The sequence below is a fragment of the Spermophilus citellus genome (assembly GCF_964194105.1).
Source record: "Spermophilus citellus genome assembly, chromosome: 2".
In the NCBI taxonomy this organism is placed as follows: domain Eukaryota; kingdom Metazoa; phylum Chordata; class Mammalia; order Rodentia; family Sciuridae; genus Spermophilus; species Spermophilus citellus.
The window spans coordinates 138774960-138794961 of record NC_138183.1 but is presented as its reverse complement, the minus strand read 5'-3'; the positions used below and the strand labels follow the sequence as shown (position 1 = coordinate 138794961).

The window sequence follows — 20002 nt, the reverse complement described above, 5'->3', positions numbered from 1 at the left end:
TCTCTTTGAGTGTCTAAGTCCTGTAAAATAATTTGAGACTTTTTCTATATTGCTCCTTCAATGTTTACAGATATTTGTATCAGCTCCCAAATTAGTTTTATTGACAAATTTAATTAAAATGCTATTCATCATTCCTCTTTGATCATTAGAGGCACTAAAGAAAATTACGCCTAATAATGATCCCAGTCTCAACCTTCTAATGTCCATCCCCTCTAGGTAACATTTAAATTATATAGCTCATGCAAATCAATGATAATTATTTTTTCCTAACAAGATTATCATTAGACTCTCTGAAACCAAATAGTATCCTTTCCTCTCAACAAAAAAAAAAAAAAAAAAAAAGAGGAAGAGAGATAAGAAAAACATTACATTTGGAGAGCCAAAAAAGACAATTCAGTGTGCTTGAAAGGCATATCACAAGGTTGCTTTGTAGAACAGAAGTGTCAAACTATGCACATCAGCTGCCACCCTACATACAGATGTCTCTGACATGGTGATAAAATGGGAAACCATTTGGTTTAATAACAATAAAAAAAGGCAACATCAGATGGTGCATATTACATGTAGCATCTAGCCCTGGTTGCCTAGCAACCAGTCACGAGGGAACTCCATAGAGAATAAAAGCCCTAAACAAATGTACGGTTTGTGCAAGTTTCAAGGACTCAAAGAGATGTGTCAGTAGTTAATCTAAATTCTAGTATAAAATCACCATACTGAGTTAGAGGAAGAGGAATCCATCATTATCTCATAGAATCAAGCATTAACTAGAAGTGAGATTCAACCCTCTAGGCTTATATATTTTGAAGCAGTAGTTTTATAGGAAAGAATTTTTAACATTTATAAAATGCAAAAGAAGAAAACAAAACATCACTAATATAACTTGCATTCATTCAACACTATATATCATGGGCCTAGATATTGGGAATATAAATACAAAAGAATTTACAAGCTAAAAGCCAAGTAGCTCATACTGTAATGAGGAAATCAGACAATAAACAGTAACAATATCAAATTCTGTACTACAAAGGTGGTCATGTAATATTATGAAAACACCTACAAAAGGCATCTGATTCAGACTAAGGGGTAGAGAACTAAACAGATAAAACTTAGAGGAGGTAACACCTAAGCTGAGTCTTAAAGGACAAGCAAAAATTATACAACTGTCAAGTTATACAACTGAGGTAAGGGGAAAATACATTTGTATACATAAATATATGTATATAAAGCATGTTTTAAAACATATATTACATGAGAAATACATTTTAAATGTATTCTTAAATCATGTGTGTATAAATTCATATGTATCAATAGAAGTAGCAAGAGAGAAAGTATCTGCAAGGCCACAGAAGTTCACACAAGAATGTTGCATTAGAAGAATGTCATGCCATTTGAATGGGACTAGAAGTGCTGCAATAGTCCAAAGAGAGAGATAGGTTTAAGCTCCTATTAGGTTTCATATGCCAGGCTAAGGAGTTCAGGTTTCATCTAGAATGAAACTGGAAAGGCAGAGAAGAATTTTAAGTCAAGGGATAACATGACCACATACAGTAGTGATATGAAATACATTTGATGGCAAAGCAGGTATCAAGGAGAACAGACAAGAGGCTACTGTATTAAGACAGAAATTGAGGAGACAAAAATCACCAACAGATTTGGATGAGTAGAAGTGGGGGCTGGGCAAAAGACTTAAACAAGATTTCTGGGTTTAATACAGCTCTAGAAAATTGAACTGCATGTAACAGGCATACTATTCCGTCCTTGCTGAAATAGTAATCTTGATCCCCTCCCTTCCTTCTGTCCTGACAAAATAATTATATAGAAGGTTAAAAGCTACCTGCCTGTGAAAGAAAAGCTACCAGAGAAGAATAAAAGAGGAAAGAAGGAAAAATAAAGAAAAAAAAGATAAGAGTAAAATCTATTAACACTTCCAAATGAAAAGTGACAGTCTAAGTTTAAAAAGAGTGAAAAGGAACTAGAAAAGAAAAACATTATTGGTACTTGACTACATCAAACTTGTAAATACAAGTGCTCTAAATAACAGAAAATAAATTTTTTAAGTTTATAGCAAATATAAGCTATTTATATCTAAAGCACATAAGATCAAATAAAAACCTGGTGGCACATGCCTATAATCCCAGCATCTCAGGAGGCTGAGGTGGGAGGATCATAAGTTCAAAGCCAACCTCAGCAACTCATCGAGGCGCTAAGCAACTCAGTAAGACCTGGTTTCTAAATAAATACAAAAAAAGGGGCTGGGGATGTGGCTCAGTGGTTAAGTGTCCCCAAATTTAATCCCTGGTACAAAAAAAAATGGATCAAATAAAAACAGGAAATGCTATGAATACATGAGTTAATGACAGATCCTTAATCTCACAACAAAATAAGAATGAATAAAATGTCAAAATCACTTTTCATAATAACTGAATGCATTTGACCAAAACAGCATCTCTCTGAATTACTAAATTAGTAACTATTTGACTTCCCCGACCTATTCAGGACATAATAAAATAGGCAATCTTGTACAATATGAGAATAAAAATGGAATATGAAAAAAATACATATATCCTTAAATTTTTTAAATGGCTCATACTCTGACAAAGTAATTCCACTTCTGAAAATCCATTCTAAGGAAATGATCTAAAATATAGACAAAGGTTCATATACAGTATTATTTATGGCAGCACACATGTCTGTAATCCCAGTTGCTCAGGAGGCTAAGACAGGAGGAGCTCGAATTCAAAGCCAACCTCAGCAAAAAGCAAGGTGCTAAGCAACTCAGTGAGAACCTTCTTTAAATATAATACAAAATAGGGGTAGGGATGTGACTCAGTGGTCAAGTGCCCCCATGTTCAATCTCCAGTACCAAAAAAAAAAAAGGAAAAAGAAATGGCCCACATGCCTCCCTAAGGGAGATAAATGTAAATGTGCTATAGTAAAGTCATAAAAGAAAATATCATAGTCACTAAAAAGGATATTTTTACAGTTATTTTAATAAGGAAAAAATCTCATGTTCATAAGAAATGGAAAAATCATAAATTTTATAGAAGAATAATTTTAATGCTGGGTTTTAAAATAGCATAGAGGGAAAAATTAATAATGATTTTTCCCTCTTCCTGCATTTTCTAAGTTTATTTTTTAAATAATGATGCTATATCATCTTTGTGTTTAGAAAACAAACCCTACTCATTTAATTTATCCCGATTAAAAATATGCTTTAGCCTGGGTTAAAGAAATAGCCCATTCTTTTTAGATCTTTCTGTACATTTTCACTTAAACTTATCAAGTAGTTCTACATATTTTTATTAAAAGAGCTTTCTAAAGTACCTTAAAGTCAAGGGTAACAAGTACATGATATTAAGAACTTCCATTTGATTAACAGAGTCAAACAAGAAAAAAAAATAAGTTTCAGTAATTGAAAGCATTATTAAGCACTTTAACATACTTCACCCACATTAGTGCACTTGCATTTCAAAGCATAGCAAAGCTGTGTCTTCTATTACCTGAGGTGGTTGAGCAGAGGCTGAAGTCTCTCATCTGACTGCACAGCAGGCAAGGACCTGGCTGTTAACTGAAAGCAAAAGACAAAGTTAACAAAAATAGCAAAGGCCAAACAGACAGGAGCACTAAATGCAAAACAGGGTCAGGAAGAGCAGACCATGGAGGCAGAACATAAAATGTGAAGAAATGTTTCTTTTAAAAAAAATGAATTATATAAAAAGCGGATACATTATATGATTAAAGATAACAACATGGCTCTAAGGATGTAGGACATATTGCCAAGTTTAGAACTTTTAAAAAAAAAGTAAGAGGGAGCACCTATTTGAATATTTGAGTTCATGAAAAAGCATCTACTCATGAAAATATTATCCGTGAAATAAAAATGGAAAGATTCCTAAATGTTAAAATGAATAACAACCAACCTATGGCACCGAATACTGCAACGATGAAATTCAGAAGGGGAATTCTGTTTGTTTACAGCTAAACCACTATGAAAGAAGTGTGTATTGTATACTCACTCCATATGCATTCCTTCATTTGGACAACTACATTAAGAAACCAAGACTGTATTTTAAGTATACAATAGTAACTGAAAGCATTAAATATTGAAATATGATCTCAAATTGATCTAGGAAATAGTGAAAACTAAAGCCTTTCTGTTAAATACTGTGCATTAAGCTGACAGTATATCAAGAAGTATAAACTTCTAATTTGTTTTTGTTACTGAAATATTAGTTATATTTCTATGTATCTATATGTATCTCTATTTTAATCTGCTCTCCTAAGAAACTGTCACAAAGACTTTATAAAGCTGTTCAAAGTAATCAGCTTGAAGGAAACTTAATAAAACAATAAAGTAAGATCAGAAAATAACTGATTCAATAATGATCAGAGTAATCTACTAATAAATCATTTGCTAATTCACAGAAGAGAATCTTAAGACAAGTAACAACTGAAAGATAGCCTTTGGTATTAAATAGAGTATCTTCATTCCAATTTTTTCATACATTAAAATTTTCTTAAAATGGAAAACAGACATTTAATTCAAACCCAATTTGTGATAATATAACAAAAATGAAATTATCTCTTTAAAAACATTTGTTGAAAATTTGACAAAAATGCCATATATCATTTTTATTAAATCATATAATGGAAAATCTCTCGATGTGTACAAGAATCAATAAATGTCAACAAAGATATTGATTAATTTAAAAGACAATAATGTAAGCCAATTAACATACTGCAATTTTAGCAAAACCAACAGACTTTTAGTTTCTATGAAAAATGGTAAGCTAGTATTTCATGACATATAAATGTTATCAAGGTTATCGAGTTCTATAAACAAAACACTTTAATACATCCTGTATCTGTTAATGTCAAACTCCTCTACAAAATGTCATTTTCATTGTTTAAGATATTTCATGTCTCAGGACCAAAACTATGCTCTAAAATATTTAAATGGCTTATCTAGATATTTCAAAAGTCAATTCTCTGAAACAGAGCAGGCAGACAGGGCTTTTTCAGTCATATCTGTCAACTACATAGCATACTTTCTAATTAAACTGTCTTTTCTAAACAAAGCAAACAAGCAAAACATCTCACCAACACTGCAAGACTTTCTAGTCATCTGTCCATTCCATACAGGAAAAATTTCTCAAATCTATCCCTTCATCTTAATCTCAGCTTTCATTTCCTTTTTTCCTAAACTGTTAATATCTCCAGTCACTCCCATGTCTGCATCCATTCTTGCCTCTTCCAGTTTATTCTTCATTCAAGGTCACAATGAAATTTTCAGATTGAAAGTTAACCTCTCCTCTAATTAAAATTATCTAATAATTCCCTTAGGCCCTCAGGCTAGAGTTAATCACAATGGTCTTTTATCAAGTGTTTTCTTAATATTTTCTTTTTGGGTCACAATACAAAACAAGCACAAAATGAATGTCTGGTTATACTCTCCACAAGAGACACGGGAGAATGACAGGTAGGAATCTATCGTAGCTCCAGTTTCTGGAACACGTGTGCTAAATGATTTAGGCACATCACCCCCTCAGTCCCTTCCCACTTCAACTTATTTTCAACTTTGAACCTCAAGCAAAAGTGACTTCTTTATTTAGAGACTAGGGTCTAAATAAATTTTATTTAGAAACTATATAGTCTCAACATTTCTTTTGAAACTCCTTTCTAAGCTTGTGTAGTTACTTCCCACAACACTCTACTATGAGAGGCACTGCATCCCTAGCACTTCTTGAGACATAGCAAGTTTAATAAGTATTTATTAAAGATGTGACAAATCCAAGAACCTGCAACTATATAATTCCATTAATTGATGAAAATGAAAGTGTATCTCTTTCGACATTTCATCATTAAAGATTTTCAGATTTCTGCTTTAAGCAAAATTAAATCTAGATCAAAACTAAACTAAATCACAATTATCAGCCTTTCAAGAAAGCAATACACTATCATAACAAGATTTTTAGCATTAGAGATTTTACATTTCTCTACAACTAGAAACAAATATCTAGGTTAAATATGGTTTCCATACTTATTTTCGCTTTTTAAATAGAAAATACAACAATGTCCTTGACTCATAAATCACCAAGAAGCAAAGAGAAAGATCTATCCCAGTTCTGTTTGAGTTGGGGTTATTTCAAGGGAACCACCATAAAAGTTGACATAACAGCTTATTTCTCATTATTGCTGAAAGGTTAGAGGCGAGTTACAATGGCCTGTCATAATTAATACAGCTGACACATTTACTTAAAATTAAATACATTCTACTATATATAACTAAAAAGAATAAAAAGTTATTTTAATGTCTATTTCATTCCACTATCCTTCCTTATTGCTGTGTGTATATACATGACTGTATGACCAATGTGGTTCTGCAACCTGTACACTAAGAAAAATGAGAAATTATTTCCCATCTGATTCAAATGTATTATATGTCAAGGTCATTGTACTGTCATGTGTAACTAATTAAAACAAAAAATTTTAAAAAACAAATACATTCTCTTAATTTTTTTTTTTTTGGATGAAATCTATTTTAAAAAGTCTGGTAAGAAAGAATGAAGGTATCTGGTCCAACATTGCCATTTTATTTAACAGGAAATAAGGTTCCTCATGCCACAAATAGCTAGTTGCCAGCAGGCACACCAAGCCTATGCTAGGACACACAGCACAGGCACTTTCCTCTGTGACACCACCATTCACAGTGCTACATAAGTTGCATGAGAGCTAGCTGGTCAGGAACCTTTGACCCCTGAGTGTTCCTGTATCCTCTTATTCCCTCATTTCTCAAAGTGGGTTGGTGTTCAAGATTCACTTCACACGTGGATTTTCAGTCTTGAAGATAACCCAAGTTTTCATAAAAGGTTCCTTCACATCATTTGGGAAACATCACCAACTCAGAATCCTCCCTAAATACCCTTGGGTAAAGCAGCACTCCTCCCATAAGTATTCTAGTACTCAGGTATCTCATATTTATCACTACTTGAAATTATCTTATTCTCTCATTTGTCTCTCCCCCCACAAGAACATAAATTGCATCACGCAGGAACCTGTTCTGTCTCGTCTACCACTTGCCCCTACTGCTGTCTGGTAAGCAGTAGACAATCCATAAGTGCTGTAGAGTGAAGAAGAGGTGTCCCCTACCCACCCAGATATTTCCAACAGAAGCAAGAGTTTAGAAAAATCTGCCCTAGACACTGGTCCTATTGGTCTTACATTTCTAATGTCTTCATTAATGACATGAGCTATCAACTAGAAGGAACATACACATTTCTCCTTTCATTTCCAGCTAAATGGAAAGTCTAAAGTTCTTCCTTTAGAAGGAGAGCAAATGGTCCACAGTTGCAACTGTGGCTCCCCGATTCAAAAAAAAAAAAAAAAGCAGCCCCAAACTAACAGTTCAAAACTTAAATAATGGATAAACACATACACAAACTCAATGAGTTTACTTGAGTACATATAAATATGGATGTAGGCTATGGAGGCACAACCAAAAAAGTAACCATGACATAGCTCTTTACTTCTATGTCCAAGTTTTTGATCATTAAATGATAGCTACAAACAAAACAAATAGCAATCAGATCTATTTTCCCAACATTATTAAATTTAAATATACAAAGTCTTTTACAATGAACATCCATTTTTTAAAAAATGCAAAAGCAAACTAGTTCAAAGATTTTAGAAAGCAAATGAGGGACAGATAGTGAAATGTGACACTGTTCAATAAAATTCATTTAGGCCACTGTAAAGAGACAGTCTTTGTCATTTAAGTCTTTGTCATTTAGATCACAATGCTAAGATTAAAGTGTGTATTTAAAGGTATTATTGCTAAATACATGGGTTGCAGTTTTTGATAGGTAAATTACTTTGAATGGGAATCTAAAATATTTCTCTCAAAACAACCCTACCCCAAAAGGACAAAGCTATTCCTTAGGAATAGCTTATTGGAGCACTGTGTTGAGGGTTTGTTCTGTAGGGGAAAAAGTAATGTCTTTTTTTTCCCATTGCTAGGTTCAGACTGAGATGCTTACAACCAAAGACAGACTAACAAGAGAAAAGTACACAAATTTATATCATGTAAGTTTACATGACACAGAAGTCTTCAAAAATGAAAACCCAAAGAACCAGAGAAGCCTGTGTATTTTCATGGACAGATGTGCAGAAGTGTGACTGAGGACAGAGGCATGATCTAATTGGTGATAAACTGAGGGGGACTCACAGAGCCCGGTCATTCAGAATTTTCTGTGTTCTAATGCCTTTCCTCTGGGAATTAGGGACTTGGGGGAAGCCAATTCTACAGTGTAGATTGTATGGTTTGCTTCAGGGGAGAAGGATCAAGATGGTGAGAGTAACCTTTCTGCTTCTGTTGTTTCCCTCAAATACCAAAGTGCCATATTTGGAGGTAATATATCCTGAACTCCATCAGTTCCACCTACATCAAGGAAACAATACAGGACTGATTACTAGTGTCTGCTCTAGATATAAAATAGGCAATTAGAGATATCTGCAGGTATTTACTGTCCTTAGTTGGAGCAAGATAAGAGAAATAAGCAATTTTGTAAATAAGACTTAAAACTTTTTTAACACCGATTTTAAGTAATTAGAGCTTTATTTGGAAACACAACCAGAACCTCCTATATCTTAACTCTTTTGTTGCACACCTGGAATAAATGCATCTGACTTTGTGAAAAAAATATTTCCCAAGGAGAGCACTCTGCCTCCCACTGTGAGGCTGAGTGTGGCTCTTAAAACCCTAATGGAGTTTTTTTGCTATCAGCCAGTTGTTATTTTGCAACAGTATATTTTTTTTTTTTTTAAGGGGCTGATAGGGAACTATAGGAAGAAATTTTTTCACCACTTTCCTCTCCAAATGATAGGCATGAAGGGAGGGAACATGAATAAACAAGGAAGTAAATACTGGGCATATAGGGCAAACAGTTCTTAGTCAATAAACATTTTGAAAACAAAGGTGAAAATGAAGAACAAGAGGGTGGCTTCATTTGGAAATAATAAATCCCTTCCCTCTGAACTGCTCACCCAACACTGGCTAAATTAAAACACATAAAAATGACAAGAAAACAATGCTGTCTTGGAAAATATTGCTCAATTTTGTTCTCTGGTGTTTTTACCCTCTACTACTCACTCCCGCCTCCTCACAAAACTCAAGCAGGATGACAATATCCACTTATATCAAAGCTGTGTCTTAAAAGAAATCCAAGGCAGGTAATCAGCACAAATTAAGCACTTTTTTCTCCATATAGCAGAGTTCTATTCAAATAAGCAGAATAGTATCCTATCAGTGATATCAGGACAGCGAAATTTATGTCTCCAAATGAAAAAAGTCAAATTTAATTTTTTATAAAGCAAAAATAGGAAATATTTACAATATCTTGGCATTCTTATTTCATCCAGGATCTGAAATGGCCCTACTGTTATCTCGTAACTTCCTAAGAGTAAACTTAAAATCTAGAATGTCAACTCTTTTCTACTAAATCAAAGATGTGTGGTATGTATGTGTGTGTATACACACACATATTCACTAAGAAATATAATTTATAGGTTGAGAGTTTTAAACTAAAAGGCAACAACTTTTACAACAGACCTCACAGTAACAGAAAAATATAGCTTTAAAGAGGACAGGTTTTTCAACAGAACTATCATTTTTATTACTGAGACCAAGGCAGATGTCAAATAAAATTAACTTTTACAAGCAGCTGCTCTTTTAACTTCATTGATTTTAACAACAGAAAATCCTGTGTCTTTTTGAACTACATTTTCTTATAATAGCAACAGATCCCAATTACAAACCCCAAACTGTGAAATTCCACATTACATTTCCCTTTGCTCTTGGAACCAAATTTGTTCTCCAGTTTCATGTTCTCCCTTGGCAGGCTGGGATGCTGTTCATCACTAATGGTAACAGTCTAGTGCTCAGATGCCCACAGAACTTTTTGGTTTTCACAGGGCTCTTGCACACATTATCTCATTTGATCTTCACAACAGAGGTAGTTTCATCAGTACAACACTTCAGTACATGAAAATTTCTCTATCAGCTGGCCACAAACATGATTTTCAATATGTAAGCTCTAAAAAGCACCCGACGATCTTGTCAAGCAAAACACATATGTTCCATTTGAGCTCTAAACATGCCAAGCAGTTTAATTTCCAAAGAATATTAAACAGTGCAGAGTTAACAAGATATTTCCAGTTCAAGGGGTTGGAAGATATGAAGAACTGAAGGCAGCAAACCTGGGAATAGTATAAGCAGATATCCCAATGCTAATTTTTCATCATGAAACCCATGGTGTGAAAAGAAGTTTGTTATTCAAAGCCCAACCCAAGTACCTTACTTACATGGCTTAAAAATGTAAAAACATTTTGAGCAATGGGAAGGAAAAAAAAGGTATTAAAGAGATATGTAATGATGATGCACAAGGATCACTGAATTTTTTCCTCAGTAAAACTCCCATAAATCAATTTACTTCCAGAATACTCTGATAATTTGGGTTAAGAATTCTTAAACTGGGCTGGGGTTGTGGCAATAGAGCGCTAGCCTAGCACATTCAAGGCCCTGGGTTCAATCCTCAGCACCACATAAAAATAAGTAAAATAATGGTATTGTGTCCAACTACAACTAAAAGATAAATGTTTAAAAAAAAAGAATTCTTAAACGATAACCAATAGTTTCACAATTAGATTTCTCATAAACATGGATCTGGCAAGTGGAATTCAACCTGTGTTGTTTCTCAAGTTGGCACAAGGATTGTTCCTGTGAAAGAGCAGTGGCAGTCAGTGCTCCTAATATTTTAATACAGGCAGGGAGGGAACTCTGCTCCAAGTTCTGTATACACACAGATCCTCACAAAATCCCTATCAGTGATATTATTTCAAATTGAACAAACAAAGGTATCTGGAACATCCAAGGAGAGTGAACAGGCGAACTTTAATGCACTAAGCATCTGCTGCCTTTAGTTTCATGAAGTATCTTAAAAATGTGTGTACAAAATTTGTATTGGATTCTAGAATATGTTCTTGGTTTTACAATAAAAATCATGTTTAATTATTTTACCACTAAGTAAAACAGTGCCACTGTTATGGCTTTATATGCTTACTCTCTAGTGTATATAGCCCTATATATTTGGACATCTTATTACTTTCGAAAACAGTACTACATTTTCTGTTCCTTATAAGTCCCACAAAGAAGTCTCTGATGGCACATTAGATGTTAGGAGTTGGCTGAGACAATTCTGGGTCTTGGTACATTTCACTGTGTCCTTCATGTGTTTTGCACAATTACAGAGAGGTAAACTTGACATCTGTTTCAGCCATAAATCATTATATACAGAGACTTTAAAAAACATTTAAATTTCTAGATTTTTTAATTAATAAATTTATGAAGCAATAACTGATATTCTAAGGTTTCTTATTCATTATTATTGTATTTTCATTCATCATTTCTGTCTCCCAAAATGTCTATACCCTACTTAAAGATACATTTATCAATTTCTTTTCTTTTTTTTTAAGAGAGTGAGAGAGGAGAGAGAGAGAGAGAGAATTTTTTTAATATTTATTCTTTAGTCATCGGCAGACACAACATCCTTGTATGTGGTGCCGAGGATCGAACCCGGGCCGCACGCATGCCAGGCGAGCGCGCCATCGCTTGAGCCACATCCCCAGCCCACATTTATCAATTTCTTAAGGGGGGAAAAAATAACCAACCACCTTATCTCAGTTTTTCAGAACCAAACTGTTCCTTAAGCATGAATCTTGAGCAAAATCTTATTATGTGGGAGTTCCTCATAAAAATTCCTAAATATGCACATAAATTCTACACTCTCTGCATGGAAGTTGCCGACAGTATCTGCAGGCTTCTAGTAAATGTTTAAGAGCCCCCAAACAGAACAGTGGCCTTCATGGTGTATGTCATTCATCTTCAGTAAGAAGTATAGTCCACAACTCCTTTAACTCCTGCTGAGTCTACTTTCCCATAAGAAATGTCAGACCTGTAAGCTGTCCATTCACTGGCAATCTTACCCCTTTTCTAAATATGATAAACAGTGTACTACTTTCAATGTTGGGAACTTTAAACAATCTATTCTATACTATAATTCCAGTTTGTTTAATAAATAACATTTAAATAATGTCACAGGAATCACCATTTTATTTAATTACCAAAGTGAAGAGACACAGAAGAGCTATGTATGCGTAAATACATGCTTTCATCTTTCAACAGGAACTCTCTTTCCCCTGACTTGGACTTTTATTAAACACTTGGAATAGAGGTAGAAAAATGGAGAATGGAACAGAGTACGTGGATGAGATTTTTATTAATGCCTGGGAGATAGTGATCTGTTGTATAACATTATATAGTCCTTGGAAATGCTCTTGAAGAACTGGAGGGCCTTCGGTAGTTAAAAACAAGTAATCAACAAGGATACACAGAGATTTCCATTTCCCCGACAGCTAACCCTCAAACCACTGTTCCAAATGTATAATTCAAGGATAGCAGCCCCAGATGGCTAACAACATACTTCTAATGTTTATGTTAACAGATGCTGCAAAGTACTCATTTGCTTGGTACTTCAGCTACTTTTCCTTGTCTCTGTGACTTAATTTTCCCTGCTATCCCAGAGCACAACGACATCCTTCTTGATAGAGACCTTGCCTTTGAAGGTATAGAAATGCTTTAAGCGTGAAACAGCCCAATGTGCCTCACATATCAGTTTATTTCCCTAACCTGAAATAATCAGATATTGCAGTTTTTGGATTCATTTGGTTTAACTGAAATTTAAGCTATTTTATCACTCATGAAGGAGTTCTACAATTTTTCTTTAGAAATAAAGGAGGCTATTATATAATTTAGTTCTTCTACTAAAGAATCTTTTTAAAAGTTCTTCTGAAACAGGAGCTTCTTAAAATATTATCGAGCATATTTCAAATACACACACACATATTTTTGCTTACTAAAATTAGAACCTTGTGATTAATTCTAAATTTTTTTCTGACTTTTTAAAATAAATCAAGCTAGGCATACATGTCTATCTTCCCAGCAACTTAGGAAACTAAACCAGGAGGATTCCAAGTTTGAGGCTAGCCTCAGCAACTTAGTGAGATCTTGCCTCAAAATAAACAATAAAAAGAGCTGGGTATATAGATCAGTAGTAAAGCACCCCCGAGCTTGTAAAAATAACCACTCATTTTAAAATGAAAATATCAAAGTACAATGTCTTTATTGTGTTAAGACCATAATGCCATATAGACAGCATATATACAGCATTCTGATGTAACAGTAAATAAAATGCATTTTAAGGGGTTTTTTAAATTCCAATCACTAATTTAGAAACAAAAGTCATTTAAGATGATTGAAGAATAAGAAGGAAAAAGAAACAGATGTATTTTGAATGTTCCAAACACATCAGGGTTCCCCAAATCCTTTTATTTCTTCTTTGCCTTTTTTTAATCAAAATTAAAGATTAAATACCCCTTATCTGAGATGCTTGAAAGTCACCAGTACTTCAGATTTCAGAGATTTTTGGATTTGGGGATAGGGTACAGACTATCAATTGAGGATGCTAATCCAAATCTGAAAGTTTCTGAATGCCAAAAATTTTGAGCTTTTTAGATTTTGAAGTATTTTAGATTTTGGATGTTCATTCTATATCATAAGTAGCAACCTGGACCACTTGATGTCTCATTTCTAAACTCCTAGAAGTTCCAAATAATATATGATCTCTCAAAAAAAAAAAAAAAAAAAAACACACATTCCCAGGCCACTAAATTTAATGTATTAACACCAACAAAATAAGCTAATCTGGGGTGCTTTATAAATCAAATGGCATACAAAATTCCATTTTCTTAATAAAGAATAAAAATATTACTTTTCCTAACTTTCTGGTTATCTCTTTTTCTATTAATTTTTAAGTTAGAGATACTAACTAGATTTCACTGGTCTGAAAAGTGAAAAAAAATGCTTACCTACTTGCTTAGGCTTTTAAAAACTCATGTCACTGTTATAAAACCACCTATTGTTGACTATACAAAATAATGAGCTGCCATTTTAATGATGGAATGGACACTAACTGCTATATTCCTGCCAGCATAATGGGTATGGATTGTAGAAATACAATTACTATTACTGTTACTATTATTTGCACCTATCCCAACCAACCCAAAGCACTAACATAATGAAATCAAGGGTGAAAGTAACATGTTTAGAAATATGCTTCCTAAAAGTAAACATTTTAGCATATTTGTAAAACATTCTTTGATATCAGAACAGCTAGTTGAGACTTTTAAAAGACCTTGACATATATTTGACTGATTGCTTTCCAATGACATTATTTCACACTTTCTGGCACAATAGGGTTGATAGTGTTTGATGGATAACCAGACAAGCAAAGGACAAATCTGTGCAATAGTCATCCTTTATATTTGACATCTTCATGTTTTATTAGATATATTAGGAAAAGAGGGAACAAAAACCGATAGGCAATATTAGTTCCAAAAGATCTCACCACATACAGAAAGCTTCAAATTATATATTTTGAAGCCATGACCTTTGGGGGAGGGGGTCAACTAAAAAACAGTTATAAAATTGTGAAAAGCGAACAACTTGAATCTTATAATTCTTCATTAAATTTTGCTTTCTCTAATAAAATATTTTTGAATGAATGGGTCACAAGATCCCCTGGACAAAAGCACAGTATACCAAATGTAAAGCTTGACTTTTCCTGTTCTATTAGTGCCCCATTTATTTCGCCCTCAGTTTGTTCATTTTATTAAAATGTAAATGAATGCCAGCATAAACTAAAATGTGTCCCAAGATATTTCAACAATGTTGTCATGTGAATTATTCCTTGGACAAAATTTTAAAGTCAACTACCAAAAACCATATATAATCAACACTAAGGGTTTTTTTTTAATGACATTATTACTTACAAGTTCAATAGATGGTTTTAATTAAAAGCATATTGTAGTAAACATATGGAAAACAAAGGACTTAAGGAAACTGACATTTTCAACAGCAATCTGACTTTTCACCAATATTTTAACTGGAAGTCAAAGAGATAATTTTGTTGGTACCTGTGCAAAGGGAAAATGAAGACCCTGTTCACCAATATGAACAAGCACGAATCTGGAAGGAAAGATTAGATGCCCAGGTTAAGTCTGAACTGCCTGATAGATATCCAGGCAGAATTATCTGGACTTAAGAAACAGAATCATAAAAATCAAATCAGACTCAGAACATCCATAGATTTGTGCTTTACCACAATTTCTACCCTGAAAACTAGAGTAATTAAGTAGTATCTTGCAGCCTAAGAACTCCTTTATGTTATTAGCTACAATTAATGAAAAAAAAGTATCACTAGCTACAGAACTACACAGTTCCAAGATTCTTAATAAAACGAAGGTCTTAAAGGCAGCTCCTAAGTAGCCCAACAACTCTCATAAGACTGAACAATCATTTGCTTTAGAAATGTACAGACAATACAGTATTTACTAACCACATGTAGCCACCCAAGTTCTTAAAATGTTGCCAAACTGAGATAAGCTATAAAATATATAGCTAATTGCAGACTTCCTATAGAGGAAAGATTTTGAAATAGATAATTTGTATACTGACATGTTAAAAGGATAACATTTTGCATATGCTGAATTAAATCAAATAGATAATAATTAATTTCATCCTCTTACCAACTTTTTAAATGTGAATACCAAAAAACTTTTAAATTATATGCCTTACATTTTATTTCTACTGGAAAGGGGATTTCTGAACCAATGATGAATGACGAATGATGAATAGGACTTCTTTCTGGTATAGAAGCTGCAATAACACACTAAGAATTAGAATGTAGGAGCATGAAGAAGAGTGAATTAAAAAAAATCACTTGTAGAATGTGGTTCAGTGGGAGAACACTTGCACAACATGCACAGAGAACTGAGGTCAAACCCCAGCACCATTTGAGGGGGGGGGGGAGGTTTGTGTCATGAATTATTCTTAGAAACAGAAAATCATCTACTTTACATTTATGGCTACAAAAACGTTTTTTTTTAAAAAAAAAAACACATGCTCCAAAGTGAGATTTAAAAAAAAAATTAAAAAAAAAAAAAAGAAACAGCACATCCCCCCCCCGACCAAAAAAAAAGTAAGGAGAGATGTACCACTTCAATGAAAATAACAGCAACTTCTCCCAAATATTTATATGAAATTATAAAACCATGTGTCATAACCAGTTGCCCTATAGCTTTTCTGTATCATAAAATATCTCTCAGGATACATTGAGAAATACTTCATCAAATGGAACATGAATTTATGAATTTATTTCATAAGTTTTGAATTATACATAATATAGATGATCTCCCTCACTACAAATATGCAGAATGACTGAGAACCTCAGGGCTTAAAAAATAATTTAGTCAATTCATGTTCCTTTGTGGATAATCTATTCTTTTATTCTAAATGTTTTTAGACTTCTTTGGTTTTGAGATTCTTAAATTTCATATCACCTACCAAAATGTGGGTTTTCTCATTTTCCCTGTGTGGTATTCTATTAGGCCTTTCATTATGATGACTTTGTTCTTTCTGAATTCTGAGCAATTTAACATCATTTCTTTGAATACTTCTCTCTCCCATCTCTCCTCTCACTTCCAGGAAGTCTGTTAATTAAATGCAGCACAACTCTCCTCCATATTTCTTAGCTTTCTTCAATATTTTCTACCTCTACTTTTCTGCCTTCCAAGTTCATCAACATGATATTCAAGTGCAATAATACATTTTTACCTATACCCCTTCTATTTATCTAATTTATGAAGTTCTTTATTTCAACTACTATATTTGTCATATCTACTATTCCCATTTTGTTCTTTTATAATTTCCTGTCCCTTAATATTATTACTGTTGTTCTTTATCACAAGTACATTTCTTATATTTAAATTATTGATCCCTCTCTCCCAATAATTTTCCTTTACAAGGTCTACATTACAGTAGTCCCCTCTTATCCATAAGAGATACATTCCAAGACTTCCAGTGGATGCCTGAAATTGGTATACACAAGGTTCATTATTATCTATGTTTTACCTACACATGCATGCCTATGATAAAATTTAATTTACAAATTAGAAACCACAAAAAACTAAAAAATAATAAAATAGAAAATTAAGCAATGTATTGTAATAAAATTGTCCACATTACTCTTGTACTGTGGAATCATTATTAAATAAAACAAGGATTACTTGAATCCAAGTAACTGATAACCCCAGCCATCAACCTGAAAATTGAAACCACTACTGAGTGAATAACGGATGGATAGTGTCTATACAGTATGAGTATACTGGATAAAGGGATGATTCACATCTTAGTGGGAGGGAATAAGATGGTACAAGATCTCATCATACCACTTAGAACAGAATGGTACACAATTTAACACTTCCAAATTATTTCTGGAATTTTTCACCACTCAATAACTTCAGTTAATGGTAGACAGTGGATAACTAAAACCATGAACAGGGAATCCACGAATAAGGGGGTGCTTTTGTTTTTCTCTTTGTTTTCAATAGTCACTGTACTCTCCCTACCACAATTTTGATTTGTAAGGTTAAATTCATCAAAAGATATCAACTATTATGAATGTGTATGAAAACTATATGAAAAATACCTTTAAGTCATGAAAATGGCCAAAACACAGATCTGTATTGTCTCTATAAGTAAATTTGAGGATGGAGATGAGTCACAGGCACCAAATAATCCTCCTTGACGACCACCAGGCAACTCCTTTGGAGGGCAGTTATAAAGCAGTGACACTGGGAGAAGCCATGCTCTGCAGAGTATAATCTGCAAACTCTAGGAAGAGTGTGTGCCCTGGGGTAGCTGGTTGGTTATACCTGTTTTCATCAGCTCCTCACCCCAACAGACCTTTCATGTTGCCCTGACATGACCCTACTGACATCAATTTCTGTAGCAGTGGGGCAAGCAATTATTACTTCAAGGTAGCTGGCAAAAGTCAGGTCAAAAACAAAACTTAAAAGAATAACAGCTTAGAACAATTTATCTTCTCCTGATACTTCAGGTCACTCTGTACCCTAGGCTAAACTACCTATACATGCACATCTATTCACAACAACCTAAGTCACTCTACAATTTTTCATAGTTCTTTTAGGTATTCCTTTAGATCCATGCTTTCCTCTTACTTCTGCAGTTTCACTATGGTTAGTTTGGGGAGAAGGAGCCAAGAGGCTACATTAAACTCTCCATCTTGATAGAATCCCAAATAACTCCCTATACTACAATTTAGGAAACTGGCAAAATAGAGGATTTAATTGATGAAACTAAGTATAAGACTTTTAAAGCACCACACACCCACCTGAAAATGCAAACAATTCTCTAATCCAATTGTTAGACCAATACCAATAATTAAGAATATCTCTTGGGCTGGGGATGTGGCTCAAGCAGTAACGCGCTCGCCTGGCATGCGCGGGGCACTGGGTCTGATCCTCAGCACCACATAAAAATAAAAAATAAAGATGTTGTGTCCGCCGAAAACTGAAAAATAAAAAAGGGGAATTTTTTAATATTTAAGAGAAAGAATATCTCTTTAAAGAGCTAGGGGTTCAGTGGCAGAGAACTTGCCAGGCAAATATAAGGCCCTAGGTTCAATCCCTAGAACCACTAAGAGGGTGGAGGTGCGGAAGAACTCTTAAAATGGAGTAAACTCCTACTAGATGTTACAGATACAAGTTAAGTACTATTGGAGAGAGTAATTAAGTGCAGTTTGTCTCTCCTGGCTCAGCCACATAAGAATATTTCTATATTTCTTGAACCTCCAACATTTCCTTTCAAGGGGACTAAAAGCTTTCACACCCTGTGATGGGCATAACTCAGACTATCTTTTCCTGTTCTAGACTTAATGTTTATTTCTTTGTTCTACTTACACATGTGCATCTAATGGTACTTGGTCGACCTCATTGCTCTAATGAGGGTAGGAAGAGGGTCCTTTACCTGTGCAATGAGAGGGACACATGCAGATCATTTTCCTACATGGTTGCAGGGTGAGACGCCCTGGCCATGGGAGAGTGATGCTTTCAAGCCAATTTTGAAGCTTCTCCTCTGTGTATAAAGCATTATTCCATCCAGTGCCTATGTAAGCTTTAACATTCTCAACAACCCCAACACTGGCAAACTATGTAGTGGGCTGACATCCAGGGAATGCTGCTCCTGACATTAAGAATTGCCATGCTCCTTGCTGTAATTCACATTTGGGTACTCCTCCCCCAAAGGCAGTAACAAGTCTTATGTGCTTTACAAGTGCAAAAACATTCTCAGAATTGCAAATTTATCAGTGGAGTGTTTTAATGATATTTTACTTTTGAACTAATTACTTCTCTGTTTAGAAAGGCATAGCTTTAAAACCCTACTGTATCAATTTTACATTTCCCCCTGGTGCACATTATAGTGCAGATGATGAGGGTGTAGGAGGAAGACAGGAAAAGCTGCACCACTGGCAAACCCTGTATCATTACTGGCCTCATTCTAGTGCGATTCTACTTTTCCAACCACTTCCAAAACAAATCAAAATTTTCCATGCACTGATGAGTCAATATAATTTTTAAATGTATATAAGACTTAAAGTCTGAAATTAGGCGGAAAGAATATAGTAACACACCACATAAACCTCAACTCAAAGTCAGACATGCCTGGATTCAAATCCTATTCCTTAATAGCTGTATGACCTTGAAATAATAATTCCTTAGAGCCTCAGTTTCCTCATCTGTAATGTGTGGGTTCTGGTCCCTAATTTACATGGTAACTATAAGAACTAAAAATAATAATAGATAATATGCCTTCAACTATATATTCAGCAAATCTGTATTATGTAAAACAACATTCTCTATGCTAAAAGTTAGTGGCTGCTGCTAGTTTTAACCACTATTAAAATTATCACTACCTTACTATCATTTGTACTATTTCAAATCAGCTGACTAGACTTCGCATAGAATTAGT

At 34.1% G+C, this 20002-nt stretch overlaps 1 protein-coding gene across 3 annotated transcripts in view; it reads right to left on the bottom strand.

Moving 5' to 3' along the window:
* Nucleotides 1-20002, bottom strand: part of LOC308642607 (DNA primase large subunit) — a 280835-nt gene that overhangs the window by 107284 nt on the left and 153549 nt on the right. For all 3 annotated transcript variants that reach the window (XM_081281732.1, XM_081281731.1, XM_081281733.1), the window contains one exon: nt 3501-3568. In XM_081281732.1, coding sequence (XP_081137858.1) covers nt 3501-3568 — 68 coding nt within the window. The remainder of the gene's footprint in view (nt 1-3500; nt 3569-20002) is intronic.